Consider the following 21,436-nt stretch of genomic DNA (forward strand, 5'->3'; position numbering starts at 1 on the left):
CATCAGACATGGTGATCTGTTCTGGTTTAAACATATTATTAACATTATTCTGTGTAAATTTATAGGCTCAAACATATCTGCCATGGTTACTATGTGGTTTACATATTTTCCAGTGACGCAGATACTGTCTACCCAGAGCGTAGCATTCATGAAATCTTATACTACACTTACTAGTGTCATAGCCTTTAAACTTAGATTGAATAGGAAATAGACATCTCTTTTCTCTGACTTAAAGGCACAAGGAAGAAGGTATACCTGACTGAAGGGCCTTTAGGTTTTTATTTTCTTCTTGAACATATCCAGATTCCCAGTGATACAGGGTTTAGAATTTAACCTGGCTGGTTAATGGTTTCCATCACTGAGTTTCTCTCTCCTTCCCCATCCCCACCCCTTTCTCTGTCTCTCCCTGGCTTTCTGTCTCTGCCTTTCTCCTCTCCCTTCTCCCAATTTTACTTTAAATTCTTCAACCGGAGCTTTTGTTTGGAGGTTATAAATTATTTCCAATCAAGAATGGCTTATATTCTTCCCTTCTGCTCATCCCCTCTTCCCATTCTTTCCTTCTTTTCTTTCCCTTCGCCCCCTCTGTCTCTGAGTTTGTTTATAGCCCCAAGGGGGAACAAATACGTCTCCTTGATACAATCATCCTTCAACTGAAATATTTCAGGTGTTAGTAGGTTCTTTTATGATATTGCCCTGTAGGTTTTCTCTGCAACTCTGATTCATTTACAACTTTGTGGTAGAGAAAACCTCAAACACTGTAGGAGATTCATTCTCTGTGGCTGCATCCTCCCTGGTAATATGTCAACATAGCATCAACATAGCTAAAATATCCAAGAGCCATTTTATGGAACAAACACATACTTTCTAATGCACCAGTTAGGTTTGAAAGTTTACCCATTTGTGACAGTGGTAATTTTGCTCTGGGAGAAGGGAAGGACACATGGGAGAAGGAAGAAAGGAGACAGACAGCCTTAGAATGAAGTGCTGTAAGTTAGGGGAACTCTTTCCCCATCACCACCCAGAACCAGAAAACTCAGAACAAATCACACTGAGTCTCATCCTCCTTAGCATGCATTACTTAAGGCAAATAACTGCATTTATGAAATCATAGGTTTCTCTGGAGTGTTTATGTCCTTTGAATAAAACTATGTAATCTGAAATATCAAATGACAAAAGTGCAAGTCTTCCTAAATCTTCCTATGGACTCTATTGAAGCCTGTCTCTCTAAGGCTAGTAACCTACTGGGAGATTCTATAACCTGAATAATAATAAAAATCATTATCATTGTAATGATAATTACTATCATTAACTTGAAGTTAATGTCATGGCCATGGTCACCAGAGGAACTAACTCTCACAATAATTTCCAGTGGGTCTTTACCTCCTCCCATTGAGTTAGGATTCATGAAAGTATTTCTCTCTCACTTATGCTAGGTTAAAGTGGTAGGGGATGGGAAGGTATAAGCCCACTCTAACACTGTTCTACTAACCAACCAAATTAAGATTGGTAAGAACAGGTGATGAACAAATACACTTAGACCTTCAGTTCCTCCATGATTTTTTAGTATGAACTGGTTGGCTCATTTTGGCCCACGTTACCTATTTAGGATTAAATGCTTTACCATAATTTTTCAAACAACATTAAAAAAATAATGCATTTGTCATTTATACATAATTTGGAAAAGGTGTTTTTCTTACAAATTTTAAAAAACAGGTATATTTGGTTTATGAGAGAGAAGTATCTCTGTATTTTGTATTTCCCATTCCTTGTCTTGACATCGTAGGTTCCTTTAGTTCATTGTACCTTCATTTATGTTTTCCTCAAATGCCCAGAAGGACTAGTAACCATCTAAAATAGAAGTCTGTGCTATTAGGCATATTTGTGATGTATGACTAGTATATTCTGTTGCTTTTTTTTCCACTGCCCTTAGGTGGTGAGAGGTGTAGTTTAAGTATACTATTATCCTTAGTACGTATGTCCTCCACAGTACTCAAATTAACCATCTCTTTGCCCACCAGTTTCCTCACTGCCTTTGGCCACAATCTTCTCATCCTCCCTCTTTCTCAGACTCCTGTTTGGCTGTTGGGAACTGCTTTCATGGTTTCTTACTGTCAGGTCACAGCATAAGCATGATTGATTCCTGTGGAAATCAGCATAACTGTAATTTTCATGAAAATTCTTCCAAGTGAATCCTCACAATTATCTACCTTTTCTTTTTCCCATTGAATTTAGGGGTGGATCAAGCCTTGCCACAAGAACGTCGGACTCCTGTTACCCCCTCCTCCTCCTCAAGATACCACCGCCGCCGGTCCTCGGGGTCCCGGGATGAACGCTATCGATCAGGTAAGGTGCTAAGTTTAAGGAGACGCTTCCCACCTGAACCAGACTGATCATATAAATTTAAAAACGTAGCAAAGAGCAGAAATAAAATCACAGTGTTTGGGGGGAGGGTTTGGAGAATTCATTTCCCTAAACGTAATTTTTAATGAACTGTCTGTGATCTTGGGATAAATAGATCCTAACTTCTTCATCATATGTTGTTTGGAACAAGTGAATATCTGGGGTGAATTCCATTACTCTTTAACAACAGAACTTCTGTTCTTAAAGATCTTTTCCTTTGTTTATATTTATGAACAAAGTTCATATTTATAAAAATAACATATATGCAAATCTAAGAAATTTTTATTTCTAATTTAAGAAAAATGAAATATTTAGGGATTTTTTCTTTTCTAAACAAATTTCTACTGATGATTTAGATTTCTATAGCTAATAAATTTACCTGCTTTACCTTTACTACACTCGAATCATCTTATACTTTTGTTTCTCTTTTTCAACCGAAACTATTTCTATTTGCCAAGGAGATTTTATTTTTTTTTTAATCCAGAAAACATACTGAAAATGTCATACCGTATGTACTTGTTACCATAAAATCTTTTTTCCCCCTTTCATCTTCCTTCTGAAAGCACTTGGCCTCAGCTAAATTTCATCCATTAATTTCACAGAAGAAAATTTGCTACCATGATAATTTAACTACCTGTTGAGAGATACTTCCCGCCTCCCCTGCCTCAACATCTAGGGTTTATTTTGAAAGTAAAAAAAAAAGTATGCTCCAGTCTGTATTCAGACCCCATCAGTTCTTTCATGATAGGTCTTTCAGAGTTGTCTTGCATCGTTGTATTGTTGAGAATAGCTAAGTCATTCACAGCTGATCATTTTACAATATTGCTGTTACTTTGTACAGAGTACCTTTCACTTTGCATCAGCTTATGTAAGTCTTTCCAGGTTTGTCTTGAGAGAATCCTGCTCATCATTTTCTATAGTACAATACTATTCCATCATGATCACATACCACAGTTTGTTCAGCCATCCCCCAATTGCTGGGCATCCCCTCAACTTCTAATTTTTTGCCCCCAGGAAAGAGTTGCTATAAATATTTTTGTACACATAGGTCCTTTTCCTTTTTGTTTCTTCATCTCTTATGGGATGCAGACCTAGTAGTGGTATTGCTTGCTCAAAGGGTATGCGTGGTTTTATAGCCCTTTTGATATAGTTCCAAATTGCTCTAGAAAATGGTTCACAACTCCACCAACAGTGCATTAATGTCTCATTTTTCTCACATTCCCTCCAACATTTCTCATTTATCTTTGCTATCCTATTAGCCAATCTCATAGGTATGAGGTAGTACTTCAGAATTGTTTTAATTTGTATTTCTCCAATCGTGAGTTAAAGTATTTTTTTTCATATGGCTATAGATAGTTTTAATTACTTCATCTGAAAACTGATCATATCTTTTGCTCATTTATCAATTGGGGAATGGCTCTTATTTTTTAAATTTATTTTAAATTTATTTTTTAATTCTTATTTTTTTAAGGTTTGACTCAGTTTTCTGTATGTTTGAGAAATGATTCCCTTTATTGGAGAATATTGCTTCAAAATTCTTTTCACAGTTATTATTGCTAACTGTATTTCACTCTACCCTATTCCCCCCCTCCTTTATTCTATTCTTTCTTTCCTCAAAATTCTCCCTGTCCCTCCTCAAAAGTATTTTCCTTCTGACTATCCCCTCCCCCAGTCCACCCTCCCTTCTATCACTCCGCCTTTTCTTATCCCCTTCCCCTCTACTTTTCATGTAGATTTTTAAAATTCTTTTTTAACATGTAGATTTTTAAAATGCTTTTTTGGGGGTAGGGGGAGGGTTGGAACACAGAGGTAGTATGTTTCTCTCCACCTAAGATTTTGTTAAAAACTGTTCTTTATAAGCTATTTTGTTTGTTCTTGGATTATGGAGCATCAGATCAGAGTATTCTGTGGAATGGTGATAATCGTTAACAGTGATAATGCTTCTCCCTATTAGCCAGAAGCCTTTCATTAGAAGACACCAAGCATTCCCACCTGGGCAGCTGTCTGGCAGCCTGCCTGCCTTGGCTCCCCCTCCTAAAGGGAAGGCAAGGAAGACAAAAGGGAGCTTTGTGGCACTTAGGCAGAGAAAAGGTAATGAGCCCTGGATGGGCCCAAGCCCTGCTTAACCGATTCTTCTCCCATATTGCCAACTATTGGAAAAGCTGAAAGGCCAAGGATATGTGGAAAGAGGCTTTGTTCCCAGATGTTACCTTCCCCCATCCCCAGCTCCCCAGACTATAGAACTATTTCCAAAATTGGTGCTCATGCCTAAGACCATGTGTGGTGCCTGCATTTCTGTTTCAGGAGTCTTGGAAGCCCATATTGACTTATCAGAAGAGTAAGGGCCAGGCATTCTTGATGTCACCCATTCAGGAGACCTTGAAGGAAAACCCAGGAAGTTTAAGTCTGCCCTCTAAACCAGACTTCTTCTGTTATATCTATAAACGTAGCCAGTAAAAAACAACAACCACCAAAGTCATCTCCCTGTATTTAGTATATATAAGGTATTATTTTTAAAGGTTTCAAATACTTCAAAGTAGGTATTGGGAATTATTTTTAAAATCAATCAAACAACATTTATTAAGCATCTCCTATGTGCCATGCACTATGCTAAGGGTTGGAGATAGAAAGAAAGACAAAAAAACTATTTCCTTCTCTCTAGGAACTCACAGTCTGTCATCACTCAGTTTACCCTATTGTTCATTCCAGAACAGAAATGACTTATAGTGATAAGAGGGGAGATAAAATCTTATAGAGCATAAAACCTTTTTTTGTTTCATGGATACCTTTTGTGGTACAGAGAAACTTAGAGACCCCTTCTCTGAATAATGTTCATGAATAAATAAAATAAAATACACATGATTACAAAATAAATTAATCATATTGAAATATAGTTATTAATTTTTTTAAAAATCGCAGATTACCTGCAATCTGTCTATGGATCCCTTGGGGTCCATGGATCCCAGGTTAAGGACCCTTGATATAGAGGTGAGGGAGCAAGGACATTGGGAGAAGTGGCTATATTGGACCATTTGGTGAGTGGATTAAAAGTTGAAGTCCTTTGGGGAAGAACTGAAACATCATTCTCTTTCTATTTATTCACCTTCCTGCCTCACTCCAGACATGGCTTATAATTCTTATTATTCGTTCTCAGTAGCATCTCTGTGAAGTAAAAAAATCCTCTGACTTAAGTTGCCAAACAGCTACTATGCTTGGGTGCTATAATATATTACATTAACCTTTTAGAATTAGGAAACTGTTTGAGTCCAGAAGTTGGGAGAATAGAACTAGCAAGGCATTCTCGGAACCTCCCTCATTGAACTGTGTTCCTTTGGAGAATTATTTTTCCAGCTTGTGATGTGCCCCAACAATATTTAGTAGCTCAGAAGCTACTGTGGGGATTAGTGTATTGGTGTAAACCTACCTTGACGTATGTGGTATAGTAGGGAAAGCAATGATTCGGGATTAAGGACCTGGGTTTAAATGTGCACTCTTCTATTTAGTAACCGTGTGTCTTTGGGCAAGTCCCTTAGCTCTCACGTTCTCATTTTCTTCATCTGTAAAGTGATGGGAGTCCAGGAATCTAGAATAGAAGACCTACAAGTCCCTTTTAGCTCTAAATCTCTGACCAAATTTAATGGGAAATGACATTCTTGTTAGGCCAGCAAGCATTTAATAAGCACCTACTATGGACCAGTCATGCCGTTGCACTATAAGTTATTTTCATTTTAAAGTTTTATCTAATAGTAAATAGCCGTTTCCACTTTTAGGGAATAATCAGTTTGCTCTAGATGTGGGTCACACATATCTAAAGTTTCCTCTGAGATTTTGAGAATTTTGTATCGATAGTCTAATGCCCCTCTTATCCTCTTATCATGCATTTATTTTTATTATTGTTATGTTTATACATGTCTCCCTTACTAGATCGTAAACTCAAGAGCAGTGACCCTCTCTTATTTGTATTTCCATCTCTCTCAGTCCCAACACTTTCTCATGCACAGAAGCCTTTTATTACATGCTTAAATGAAGGAATGTTCTCAAAATAGTAGTACTTCAGAAAATGCTGACATGATAGCCACCCTAGAGGACAGCTACGGTGGTAAGCTTCTTTTCATACTCTAGGCTGCTCCTTTGTATTTTTTAAAATAATCTTTTTCAATTAACAAGCATCTATTTTTCTCCTTTCCCCACATTAAAAAAGAAGAAAGTAATATATATATATATATATATATATATATATATATATATATATATGTATATGTATCTATATATGTATATATATGTAAACAAATAAGTATAACTATAAATATATATTAAATATACCTAAGTGGATAAAACACATTCCCACATTGACTATCTCCAAATTTATGTCTTATTCTTCAGCTTGAATCTATCACCTTTTTGAAGGGTTTGGGATTGATTTTTGCACTGATCAGAGTTCTGATGTCTTTAAAATTGGTGCTTTTTCCACAGTATTGTTATTATAATAGAAAATGTTTTGCTAGTTCAGCTAACTTCACTCTCTATCACTTCATACAAGTTTTCCCAGGTTTGTGTGAAATTGTCACTTTCATCATTGGCATGGTACTATTCCATTATTTTCATATTTTCATATTCAAATATTTCATATTTGTTCAGCCATTCTGCAATTGACGGGTACTCCTTTAGTTTCCAATTCTTTGCCATTATCAAAAGAGCTAATCTAAATATTTTTGTATATATGAGTTCTTTTTCTGTTTCTTTTTATCTCCTTGGGGTTCGGGCCTAGTAGAGGTATTACTAGGTCAAACATTACATACAGTTTTGTGGGATGTGGTTCCAAACTTTCTAAAATGGCTACACCACTTTACAGCTCCACCATTAGTGCACTTGTATGCCATTTTACCTTAAGCCCTTCCAACATTTGTAATTTTCATTTTTTGTTAACTTTGCAAATTCAGAGTTGCTTTATGTTTCTCTAATTACTAATGATTTAATGCAGTTTTTCATGTGGTTATTGATAGTTTGAATTTCTTTCTTTGAAAAGTGCCTCTTCATTTCTTTTGATCATTTATTGATTTGGAAATGCCCCTAGGTATTAAGAAATTATAATAATGGACTTCCATTTAGATTTTAAAAAAATCCTTTATCCCATTCTCCCTTCTCCCACCAACTGCCTCCCTATGGGAGTTTAAGTATATTTTTAAACTACGAATGCTCCAATAATTTGCTGAAATGCAATAATGCTTTTTCTCTTGGAGTATGTACATAGTACAAGGTATGCACGTTTGATTTTAATCTACATTTTCAAAGTTTGTGTCTGTATCTTCTGGTTTAGTTTCACTTGAGTTTGCTTAATAAGCACTTTATATTCATTCTCTCGTTTGATCATCACATTAACCCTATGAAGTAGCTTGTGCAGGTCTTCTTACCTCCATCATACAGATAAAGAACCTGAGTCACCAGAATATTTGGTGACTTTCCTTAAGGTCATGTAGCAAGCAAGTGGCAAAGGCAGGATGTCAAACATGTCTTTACTCTGGCTGATAGATACCACTGCCTCTTTTTTTTTTATTCCATACTTTATTATTTAATATTTTTTAGTTTTCAGCATTGATTTCCACAAGATTTTGAGTTACAAATTTTCTCCCCATTTCTACTACCCTACCCACCACTCCAAGATGGCATATATTCTGATTTCCCCGTTCCCCAGTCAGCCCTCCCTTCTGTTACCCCATTCCTTTCCCCCCTACTTTCTTGCAGGGCAAGATAGATTTCTATGCCCCATTGCCTGCATATCTTATTTCCCAGTTGCATGCAAAAACTTTTTTTTTGAGCATCTTCATTTAAACTTTGAATTCCAAATTCTCTTGCTTCTTTCCTCCCCACTCACTCTCCCTAAGAAGGCAAGCAATTCAACATAAGCAACACATGTATCATTATGCAAAACACTCCCATAAATAGTCATGTTGTGAAAGACTAACTATATTTCCCTCCATCCTATCCTGTCCCCCTTTATTCAATTTTCTCCCTTGACCCTATCCCTTTTCAAAAGTGTTTGCTTTTGATTACTTCTTCCCCCATCTGCCCTCCCTTCTATCATCCCCCCTTTCTTATTCCCTTCCCCCTACTTTCATGTGGGATAAGATACCCAATTGAGTGTGTATGTTATTCCTTCCTCAAGTCAAATCCAATGAGAGCAAGATTCACTCATTCCCCCTTACCTGCCCGCTCTTCCCTTCCAATGAACTGCTTTTTCTTGCCACTTTTATGTGAGATAATTTACGCCATTCTGTCTCTCCCTTTCTCCCTCTCCCAATATATTCCTCTCTCATCCCTTAATTTAATTTTTTTAGATATCATCCCTTCATATTGAACTCACCCTGTGCCCTCTGTCTTTATATATGTATATTCCCTTCAATCACCCTAATACTGAGAAAGGTCTCATAAATTATACACATCATCTTTCCATGTAGGAATGTAAGCAAACCAGTTCCAATTTAGTAAGTCCCTTATGATTTCTCTTTCTTGTTTACCTTTTCATGCTTCTCTTGATTCTTGTGCTTGAAAGTCAAATTTTCTATTCAGCTCTGGTCTTTTCACTGAGAAAGCTTGAAAGTCTTCTATTTTATTGAAAATCCATATTTTGCCTTGGAGCATGATACTCAGTTTTACTGAGTATGTGATTTTTGGTTTTAATCCTAACTTCTTTGACCTCCAGAATATCATATTCCAAGCCCTTTGATCCGTTAATGTGGAAGCTGCTAGATCTTGTGTTATCCTGATTGTTTTTCCACAATACTCAAATTGTTTCTTTCCGGCTGCTTGTAGTGTTTTCTCCTTGACCTGGGAACTCTGGAATTTGGTGACAATATTCCTAGGAGTTTTCTTTTGGAATCTTTATCAAGAGGTGATCAGTGGATTCTTTCAATTTCTAGCTTACCCTCTGGCTCTAGAATATCAGGGCAGTTTTCCTTGCTAATTTCTTGAAAGATGATGTCTAGGCTCTTTTTTGATCATGGCTTTCAGGTAGTCCAATAATTTTTAAATTATCTCTCCTGGATCTGCTCTCCAGGTCAGTGGTTTTTCCAATGAGATATTTCACATTGTCTTCCATTTTTTTTTCATTCCTTTGGTTCTGTTTTATAATATCTTGATTTCTCATCAAGTCACTAGCTTCCACTTGCTCCAATCTAATTTTTAAGGTAGTATTTTCTTCAGTGGTCTTTTGGTCCTCCTTTTCCATTTCGCTAATTCTGCCTTTCAAGGTCATTGGCTTTTTGGAACTCTTTTGCCATTTGAATTAGTCTGTTTTTTAAGGTGTCATTTTCTTCAGTATTTCTTTCTGGGTCTCCTTTAGTGAGTCATTGACTTGTTTTTCATGATTTTCTTGCATCACTCTCATTTCTCTTCCCAATTATTCCTCTACTTCTCTTAACTTACTTTCCCAAATCCTTTTTGAGCTCTTCCATGGCCTGAGACCCATTCATGTTTTTCTTGGAGGCTTTTGATGTAAGCTCTTTGACTTTGTTGACTTCTTCTGGCTGTATGTTTTGATCTTCTTTGTCACCAAAGAAAGATTCCAAAGTCTGAGTCTCAATCTGAGTCTGTTTTTGCTACCTGTTCATGTTCCCAGCCAACTACTTGACCCTTGAGTTTTTCATCAGGGTATGACTGCTTGTAGAGTAGAGAGTACTTTGTCCCGAGCTTAAGGGGCTGCGATCCCGTTTTCAGAGCTAATTCTACACAGCAAGCTCTGCCACACCAGTGCTCCTCCTCCCCCAAGAACCACCAACCCAAACTGAGACCCAGATCCAAGCAGTCTCTGTACTCCAGCTCTGATATGCCACTTAATTCTTAGCACTGAGTGGGCCTGGGGCCAGAAGCAACTCCTGCTGGAGCTCTGGAAGCAGCTCTAGACCTGCACCACTTCCGTGACCCCAGGGCTAGCACCGACAGTGCCCTCCTTTCACTCTAGCAGTTTTTCCACTAACCTTCTCTGTTGTCTTTGGCCTTTGTGGGTTGAGAAGTCTGGTAACTGCCACAACTCAATGATTAAGGGCCCTGCCGCCTGTTCTGCCCCACTCCCAGTCTGGTTTGTCCTGGTGCAGCCCACGCTAAGCTGTGCTCCGCTCCCAGCTCCATGCGATAGACCCTTCTCAGCGACTATCCATGCTTTCCTGGGCTGAAGCCCTGCTTCCCTCTGCTATTTTGTGGGTTCTGCACTCTAGAATTTGTTCAGAGCTATTTTTTACAGGTGTTTGGAGGGACCTGGGGGGAGAGCTTAAGCAAGTCCCTGCTTTCCAGCTGCCATCTTGGCTCTTCCCCCTACCACTGCTTCTTTAATGAAAAAAATGGGAAATTCAGCATGGCAGACTCTAAGTTGTTATTATGACTTCATATATTTATTTGAGAGTTGACATATAGATTTTGCTTTATATTTACTTTATATTACTTTACTAAAAAAAAGATCAGTTTTTTAAATGAAAGAACATATGCAAAAATCATTTATTAAACATTTATACTTCCTTAAGCTCTGGGAATACAAGCATAAAAGTGAAGCAGTCCCTGCCTTCAGGGCATTTATTTTCTAATAAGGTGATTTGCCAGGGAAGGACATTTTGGTCTGGTGAGTCACAGACATGGTGAATTTCTGTGAATCCATTCATAGAGCAGCTCATTGACCTGCCCTTTCAAGCAGCATTGGTAATGTTGATTTACTTATTGTGCCCAAATCACAAGGTAGAATCTGTATATTTGGCTGACTGACTCTCTCTTGTACTCATAGTATCATAGAATCATAAATGCTGCCCAACCCTCTACCCTGTGTTTTATATAGATGAGAATACTGCAACATTGGAAGGTCAAGTGATTTGCCCAGAGTCATACAGATAGAAATTTCAGAAGTGGATTATGAAATCATATCCTTGAATTCTGGAGTTAGTGCTCTTTCCACTGTAGTAAGAGAGAAATTTTCCTCTGAGGGCTGCTTTAGTTCTGCCCTCCCCCCACCAGGTCCAGGCTTAATATGTTATCTCATTGTTATCATTATTTTACCATCCTTATTCTCTATTTTTATGATTTATTATTTGACCCACCCTTTCAAACCTTTCTTTCCTCAAGCCACCTACACTCCCTCTTTAATAAATGCTTTTTGAATTGAAATTTTATTCAAATGATGGAAGTGATGAGGGAATGGGAGTGGGGATGCAGTTTCCCTAAAAAAAGTTACTACCACCAGCCTTCTGTTGATTTTCTGAATTCTGTGTTAGTTAAAAAATCCTTCAATAGTTGCATTAGTATTATCTGAGCTCCAGAGGTCCTTGAGGTCAGGTATGTTGTGGAATGGTCAGAGATCACAATGATAGGAAAGAGAAATGGAATGAAAAGAAATGTCCATTACTTTAGCCTCTAGCTCGTTGGCATCTCTGAGGAAATTTAAATTATGTACTATTCACAGAAACAAAAAGGAATATGGAATCTGGTATTCAATCAATAGATAATGTGAAGTCATGTTTTCAGATGACCTCCCAGGTATAGATTGATGCAGAGGATCCATATGATGAGAGTTTGATAGGTAAGGACCAAGGGCTAAGAGTTTCCACTTTGGGTCCTGTCTTCAAGGTAATAAAGCAGACTGTGTAGAAAGGTTTCATTAGCTCATGTGTTGATATTGTACTAACGGTTGTTACCTGTCTCCCTTCTTGTCAGGCTGGCTTATTGTTTATGTGTCTCTTACCTGGTCTAGCGTGTGACCTTGTAGGAAACAACCATGATATAAAAAAACATCCAAGCCAGTTCATCTGGGGGCATATATATGATCCATGCTTCATTTTAATGCTCTTGCAATATCAACATAATATTATGAGAGTGCTAGGAGCCCAGGTGGGAGCTGAGAATCCACACTGTTCTCAATATAGGGTGATTTTTGTGCTTTCCCAGAGAGATCGTAAAGCCAGGGGCAGGCTGTGCAGCTTTATTTGAACAACACATCAGATTCCAGTTCATCAGAAAACAGTATCTTCATCATGCTATTAGAAGCATCAGAACACCAGAGAGCAGTTTATATTGCTACATACCAGGAAAGTTCCATACCTCCTTGAATCACAGTGAAATCTCACTTAACAAACAGTCAGAGACACAGAATGTTATACCTGGAAATAATTTCAGATATTGTAGAGTCCAACCCACTCATTTTGCAGAGGAAGAAACTGAGATCCACAATGACATGATGGGAAACTAAAATTCAAATTGAGAAAAGGATGAACTCTGAAGACAGACTGCATTACATTTATGATTCAAGGGCTAGAGGAACTCTGGTTAGCTGTCAGTCATAAGAAGACAAATTTATATCTGCATTTATGGAAAAGCTGAGTATCACCCAAGGGTTCTAGCAGTTGGTGCTGCTAACTGCCAGTCTCCGAGATGGACTCTCAGCCCCTTCCATTAGCAGCAGCAATCACCTATGTAACACTCTTTAGTTACATAATGCCTTAAATACATTATCCCATTTGTTCTTTGTAAAAACCCTTCATGAAAGGGAGGGACAAGTCTCCATTTTATGGCATAAAGGATCTTATCATTAGGGCTTGGTCCAGCCTTCCTCATTAAGTTCATTCAGAAGGCTGCTAAACTCATGGTATAGTAGTACAGTATCTGAATTTAGACAGAAGATTGGTTCAAACTTGAAAGGCTTAAGACCGCTGATCAACACAATGACCCAACATGATTCCGAAGATCTGATGATGTAGCATTTTGCCCACCTCCTGCCAGAGAAGTGATAGATTCAAGATGTATAATGAAACCTATCCTCTGGATATAGTCAATGGTGCAATTTGTTTTGCTTGACTGTGCCTTTTATTTTATTTTTTTATAATCCACCCCCCCCCCCCAATGGTGGTGGTTGGTAGGAGGGAGAGAAAAGCAATTCCTTTAATTGATTTAACTTTTAAAAAAATTAGCCGTTTTGACTGGATCATTACAAACATCTTTTCCTGCTCTAAACCCTCTGGTCTAAATCCTCTGGTGAGTTCCCTGAAGGAGACTGACAGTTGTCACTGGCTGGGGAAAAAAAGAGACCTGTGGGGGCCGGCGGGTGGGGGGGGGAGCGGGAATTTACAGAGACAGTGATAGAGAAGAGGTGCCCTAGCGAGAAGGAGTGGGCAGAAATAAAGGCTGATATTATCCCAAGCTTATAGCCCTGGACTTTTAATAAATGGTTGTAAAAGTAGATATTATTCACCATTTATTTATCCATATCTGACTTGCAAAGTGGTTTACCATCATTTTCAGGCCTTTTTGCAATCCGTGTGGAGAAATTTAACTGCTCCTGCTACTTTGCCTGACTGCAAATACAAGAAGTGCTAAATAAATTCTTTCCTAGTAATGTAATGATCCCTAAATTTATTTCACTGCTACACAAGACTGGCTTTAAATATCTCCTTTTCCTTGGTAGATGGACACTTTTAGGCCATCAAGAATGAAAGACTCAAACTGAATAAAATATAAACTGCTACAGCAGAGAAGGGAAGTAGGGCTACAAGGAAATTTACTTAGTTTTGCTTAATGTCACCAGGCAGCTTAATTGAAATGCCTCACAAGCTGGATAATGAATCTACTTATCTCCAAGCACAAATGGAGCATTTGCTCTTCTTAAATATGATACCTCATTCATTGCCATGTATTGATTACCTAGAATGTACTGAGAGTGTCTAATGTATATAGCAATGCAGAAGATCCACAGCAGCCACTTCCTTTTTAATAAACTCTTTAAACTAATGCTCTTATATAGACTAACAGATTATTTACTCTGACCATACTGATTTTTCCTTCAAAAACACCATCTGCGTGAGAGTAGAAGGGCTTGCTTATAATCCCATAGACATATTACAGAATCTCCGAGTTGGGAGATCTCACAGGTCAGCAAATACTTAAGAAAATAAAATTTTATTGTTTTCTTTTGCTTTTACATTGCCTGAATTTCCCCCATATCCTTCTACTTTTTACTCCCAAAAGAACCTCCTTAGGACAAATAACTTTTTTTTTTTGTTAAGGTTTAAAGATTATTCCCTCAGAATATAATCTTTTTTTTTTATAAATTTCTTTATTTATTTTTAGTTTACCACGCACGGTTCTACATAAAGAAAAAGAATGGGAGGGTGTTAATCACCAAAATCTATCAATACATTGAAAAAAAATCGATACTACGTGCCATGCCCCATATTACTCCCCACCCCATTCCCCACACTCTACCTACGCAAAGGAGCAGTGGAAAATGTCTTCTTGCATCTCTTTTTTGGTGCCAAGTTTGTTCTTTGTAATTTTTCACCATTCAGTGGTTTTAAAAGTTTGCGTTGTTGTACTTGTTGTGGGTATGATTTCTTGACTCTACTTCATTTTGCAACTGTATCTAAGTCTTTCCATCATAAAGATAATTATATTTTTTTGTTTCTTATGACACATGAATGCAATATTGTGTTGTAATTTGTAATTTGTTTAACCAATCCCCACTTGATGGGCATCTGCTTTATTTCCAGTTCTTTGCTAGTGGAAAAAGTGCAGTTAGGAAGATTTTGGAGTATATGGACTCCTTTTTTTTGTTGTCTTAACTGAAAAGGTATCCATCAGTGACATACTTGTCAAGCTGTCATCTGGCCTCATCTTTAATACCCCCTATCTCCAGAGGCAATTCTGTGTACTTTTGGACAGCTCCAATTATTAGAGATTCTTTTCTTATACTATTTTCAAAATTGCCTCTCTGATTTCTATACCTTTCTCCTGCTTTATGCTCTGGGGCTAGGCAATACCAATCTAATCCCTTTTATACATCGAATCCTTTAACTATTTGGGCAATGTTGTGGCCTACATAATTCTTCTCTTCATCAGGCTAAAGATCTTTGGTTCCTTTGTGTTATCACCATATACTGTGCTCTCTAGCCTTCTCTTCAGTGAATTCCCTACCAATGGTCACATTCTCATTTGTCAGTTTTCCCTCAGACAAGACACCTGGAAGTAAGAACAATATGCTAGACACAGTCTAACTAAAAATCTGTTTATCATGAATAAGTAATTATAACTCATCTTCCTTTAAACAGAATATTTTATTTCCATGAAAATGATGTGGGGAAATTTTTGGTGTCATCTCTTAAATACATTTTAACATGTATTACTGGGAGTTTGAAGGTAGGACACTGGCAAGGGGGAACCCCAAAGGTCCAGGTTTTGGATGCAGACTATGATGAAAATGTAGGGTAGGGACAAAGACAAACTAAATGAATGATTAGAAATGCCTTTAAGTCAAAAGTTACATTCTGAAAGAGAAATACTTTTATTGGTAAAAGAATTGTACTAGAAATAGGAAGTATGTTGTAATTATAATGCTGTTACTGTGGATAAAATGAGCATTGTATTTGGGTGCATTTATGCCCATAAGGGGAAATAAATCTTCCCTTACTAACCTAAAGACAGATGCCCAGAATTTCATCTCTTTTACCTACTTAAGCTAGAAGACAGGTAGTAGCCGAGCATGTGGAGGTTTTTGAAGTTGGCTATGAAACAAGTGAAAGAAATTATTACAGTACTGTAGCTATCCAACATCTCCTCTAGGCCTTCTATGCTATTGGGTGATCACTTCTCTTCCCCTCTTTTCATCTCTCCTTCTTTTCACTTCCCTCCCCTCTTCCTGCCTCTTCTCCTTTTATCTTGATTCAGACAACTCCCAAAGTTATACCTATATATATAGCCCTGACCTCTCTCTTCAAATTCATAGGTTGTTTGGCATTTCTAGATACGATCTTCACCCGCCTGCCCCACTGGCATCTCAACATCAGCATTCTTAAAACTGAATGTATCATTTCCATCTGAAATTCTGCTCCTCTTCCCCAGTTCCCTCTTTGTCAATGACACCATTATCTCCCCAGTTTCACTTGTACACCAGCGTTGAGTCCTTCACTTCATCTCACATGTCCTATACTTCACCAAATCCTCTCCATTCTAAGCCCACAGTGTTTCTCACATGTGACACTTCCTTACCATTACCAATGTGCTCACTGTATTCTGGCCTTCATTACCTCTTGCCTTGATTCCCACATTCTGCTTTCTGGTATTTTGCCATTAAGATATTGTGGCACAAGGGGGAGCTAGGTGGAGCAGTGAGTAGAGCACCGGCCCTGAAGTCAAGAGGACCTGAGTTCAAATCTGGCCTCAGACACTTGACACACGTACTAGCTGTGTGATCTTGGGCAAGTCACTTAACCCCAATTGCCCTGCCAAAAAGCAAAAAAAAAATTAAGATATTGTGGCACAAATGTAGATTCATTCAAATACAAAGTTTCCAAGGTCAAGAAGTAGAAGTAGAAGTTGTAACATACATGAGTATTATTTATGTCTGCCTGCTCTCTGCTCCTTTGTTCTTCTATCCCCCATCGCGCGCGCGCGCGCGCGCACACACACACACACACACACACTCTAATAACCCAGCCCAACTACCAACGTCAGAAGCAAAGTGTGTGTCCTGATGTTGAACTACTTTTCGAGAAGGGCTTTTTTGTCCACAGTTACTGCTACATTATTTTTCTCTGTAGCATTTTTTTTTGGTTGCTTTCCTCATCTGGTTTTTAAATTGTGTTTTGGGGGCTCCTCAGAGTTCTCTAGGTCATGATTATGTTTTCCTTTCTGTTATATTGTCCCTTTCCAATAATGGTTTCCCCTTTAGCTATTACTCCACCACCCATGTGTTTTAAGTGATGTATGTAAACCACTCGCAGTTCTTAACAGCTACTCCAACCTGTAAGTAGCAGGAAGTATTTATGAGCCAACTGGTCAGTGAAGGGTACAGTCTGTGAACATGAAAGACAGTGAAGTCAACTGACTCACATGCTAGTGGAACCTTTGACTTGCCCTGAGTAGCATGGTGTTCTAACTCACTGACTTAACCTTTTCCAATAAAGACAGTTGAATGTTCCTTGCCGTGCTACCTGAATTAATTAATTAATCCTTCAGAATCTGTGCCTTTTTAAAAATGTGCTCTTGTTATGTTTCTTCATTAGTTTCTTGCCTGAATTATAATATTTAGTTTCCTTGATATTTCTTGATCCTATGCTAAAGTACTCTGTAACTGTGGGTTCCTAAGGCTATGCCATTGGAGCAGATGCCTTGACTGGTCCTATAAACTTTGAAAGGCCTCAACTGTGGGCCCTGTGATGGACAGACTGTATGCTTGTTTCCAGGTGGTCGAGTTTAGAGAGCCCTGTCACCAGGCTAACCATAGAGAGATGAATTTTCTGGCCATAGAAACTTGAAATAAACACTTGTCTTCTAAGTTAAAAATAAATTGTCACTATCATTGCGGAAACAGGATGCACATGACAATATTAAAGATATTTGATGTATACAAGTAATATTTACTGATAAGATAGCCCCTTAGTTTATATATTAGACTTTTCTCCTCCCATTTGTCAATATCTTGTGGCATCCAGGCAGACCAAAATGATATCATTTATTCCAAACACAGTTTATAACCTGACAGAAACTGGTACTTCCCTGTCTTTTCATATGCGGTTTGGAATGCTTTGGGGTGCCATATCTTCTTTGATTCTCATACATAGTATAAAAATGGCTATCCCTTTTCTCTTAAGTCCAACAGCAAGACAATCTTATTTGATTTCTCTGCTGTTCCCTGTCTGTAGTTTTAAGACTATAATTTTCTTGTTTTTCAACCTTCATTGCTATTCACAGTACATGCAACATTAGTGATATCAGCAAATCTCATTAATGTTATATATGCTCTGTGAAAGATTTTGAAAAATATTTTTGCATAACTTTTATATTCATACACAAATGGACAGGTTTCTACTTTTTATTATTACCCACTTATAGCTTCCCTTGTTTATGGCTTATTTAAAAATATACATAGGACACTTACAATGAAGGTTTTTGTGAGGCACTTAATCAAGTGCTTTAATTAATTTCAAATTTGTAACAACAGCTCACTTCCCTTCATTCATTAGTTTTGTGAAATACTTGCCTCTGTAGATTGCGTGGCATAATTTCTTTATAGCAATTTGAGATTTTGTTTGTAATCTGTTCGGATAAATGTTTGTAAAATGATTTGGTCTGTGGTTCACCCTAAGTAATATAGATCATCAGCTGAACTATGAAGTAGGGAAAAATCCATATTTGACACCAACTCACCCTAACCCTTCTGTAAGTTTTCAATATCCTAAAGAAAGCTGTTTTGTACAATGGAAAACTCTGGATTTGTCATCAAAAGATTTAGGACTAAAATCTTGGAAACTAGTGTAGCGACTTGTGGCAAGTCACTTTTCTCTGAGCTTCAATTTCCTTATCTTTAAAATGAGGATAATGATGTTTATACCACTTACATTACAGTAATTGTAAAGAAAGGGCTATGTAAATTGTAGTAGTTTAGGCCCGCCAGAATTCAAAGAAATTAGGAACACCCCTATAACACAGTCACTACTGACATCAATATAGGACTTCAATGGAGGGTATCAGACTTTTAAAATGTAATTGATTTGAAAGAAATTGTATGGAAGGGAACCTACAGGAAGTGCCTCAAGATTCCTAAATTGAGGCAATGTTCCCAAATGACCCTGTCTTGTACTGTTGTAACCATGACTAAAACTATGTGTCACCCACAACTCCCCCATCTGTTTATCAACAAAAAAAAGGAAGAGAGAAAGAAAAGAGAAGAAAAATGAAGGGGTTGGACTTAAGTCATTCTTGAAGGCCTTTTCTGAATCTGAATCTGTGATCCAATGATCTTATGACCTTAATCAGCTATATTTACCTTGGCCCTTTTCCTGCGTCTGATATGTGGCGTAGTTCAAGGCTGTTGTAATTTAATGGCAAAATAATTCTGCTATTTAATATTTCAATATATTTACCAGAGTTCACCAATTACCATTTTATTCTCTGGTTCTAGGATATCAGGGCAGTTTTCCTTGATAATTTCTTCTTTTCTTCAGTCAATTTTTTTGTGCTTCCTTTTCCAAGTTGTTGAGTCTTTTTTCATATTTCTCCTGCATAACTCTCATTTCTTTTCCCAATTTTTCTTCTACCTCTCTTACTTGATTTTTAAGATCTTTTTTGAGCTCTTCCAGCACCCGCATAACAAGAAACTAAATAGTGGAAGGGCAGCCAGTTCGAGGGGCAGGTAGGTGGCACAGTAAATAGAGTGCTGGGCCTGGAGTCAGGAAGGCTCATCTTCCTGAGTCCAAATCTGACCTCAGACACTTACTGGCTGTGTGACCCTGGTCAAGTCACTTAACCTTGCTTGCCTTGGTTTCCTCAAACCTCCTTTCCTGTAAAATGAGCTGGAGAAGGAAATAACAAACCACTCTAGTATCTTTGCCAAGAAAACCCCAAATTGGGTCATGAAGAGTCAGACATGACTGAAAAACAGCAATACCCAGATCCATCTGATTTCATCTAATCAAAGTCAGATATTGAGTCAGACTCCTGTCTATAGAAGCTCCCACCCTTGACCATTGCTTATGTAAAATGAAACCATATAAAAATAATTACTCATCTCAAGTAATGCAGACGGGGTAAAAATCTTAGAATGGTGAGCACTGCCCCCCCTGCCCCCTACCCCCTGCCCATTCTTGATCTTTGCCATAATTGTTTATTGTGCAAATCGCATCCTAGAACTCAAAGAAAATCTTGAGCTACCATGAGGAATCTGAGCTGGTTGGCTTGGAAGTGAACCCTAGGAAAAACAAAGTAGGTGTACATTGACTGTTGACAATAAGGTAGAGTACATATAGATGGTTTGGAGATTAAGGAGGCATATGAGTATGTTTACCTTACACACTTCTTTAGCAAGAAAACAGTATGTATGAAGAATGAACCAGCCTGGGTCAGTCTTCATTACATCCATGGTAGTTACTAATGACGTGACCACTGGGGCATAAATGTTCAAATATAGACATACCAATGTAAAGAGCAAAAGCCCACTGTTACCTAGTGGAAAATGTGGCATGTTAAGTTTTTCTCATGATTGTCTGACAAATGAAGAATTCTTTAGGTAAGGAAGAGTCAATAGATTTGAGGATGTTTATTGCATGAAGAATTGCTGGTGGCTCATGTCCCCCAAGCTACATGGTTAGCTGATGAACTGTGCTGCTCACAACCTGGGTCCTCCAGATCCACAAATGCCCAAAATACCCCAAAATGCCAGTGCCAACATGGCAGCTCCAGAATGAGCCAGTGTTTCAGCTGTTTAAACAAAAAGGGAACCTCAATAAGAAAATGGCTAGTCAGGTATTTGGTGGAGCTGCACAGAACAGTAGATGTGAATGAATGCTAATGACCTAATGTCTTAACTTCCCAGAGATATTAATGGAATGTAGAATCTACTGTAGAAGGACCTTTGTTTCAGGTCTCCCTGTGGGGATTCCTTCTATTAACACAAATCCCAACCTGTCCATGACTTAGTGAGATCTGAAGAATGGCATGAAATACCCAGAAGTTAAATCACTTTCCCTAAGTCACACAGTTAGTAATTATCAGAGGGAGAATTTGAACTTAGATTTCCTAGACTCCAAGCTGAGCAGTCTATCCACTATGCCAAGCTGCTTCCCTAAGTATTAACATTTTCAGAAAGGACACCTGGAAACTGTAATGCCTTAACCCAAAGGACTGATGCCCTCATGTGGGAATGTCCCCACAGGTGCCACAAACAAGCCATATCTTAGTCTTTGAGACCTGCCTTAAGAATAAGGAAGCTATACTTCCCCTGAGCTTCACTTTAATTTTTGTCTTTGTTCTATAGAGAATTAAGCTAAACTCCCTCAATTATACATGGAGGTCATTTTTTCCTCTTAATTCCTGTTCAGTGACTGTTATTAATGGATAACTAGCAGGCATTTATTTGCCATTTCAGGTATCTACAACTTTTTCGAGAATATATAGGATACAAAGCTTGAGGGGGTTTTAGAGATCATCTAATCAAACCCCTTTGTTTTATATACGAAGAAACTAGGGTCCACACTGGGGAAAGACCCAATGCCTTAGGTCACTCAAGTAGTAAGTA

General features: G+C 38.0%; 1 protein-coding gene across 1 annotated transcript in view; it reads left to right on the plus strand.

Annotated features, from left to right (window-relative positions):
* Positions 1–21,436, plus strand: part of DIP2C (disco interacting protein 2 homolog C) — a 592,611-nt gene that overhangs the window by 332,549 nt on the left and 238,626 nt on the right. Inside the window, exon 4 of the mRNA XM_036759139.1 lies at positions 2,233–2,343. Within this exon, the coding sequence (XP_036615034.1) occupies positions 2,233–2,343 (111 nt within the window). The remainder of the gene's footprint in view (positions 1–2,232; positions 2,344–21,436) is intronic.

This window comes from Trichosurus vulpecula, chromosome 5 (genome assembly GCF_011100635.1).
Source record: "Trichosurus vulpecula isolate mTriVul1 chromosome 5, mTriVul1.pri, whole genome shotgun sequence".
Lineage (NCBI taxonomy): Eukaryota > Metazoa > Chordata > Mammalia > Diprotodontia > Phalangeridae > Trichosurus > Trichosurus vulpecula.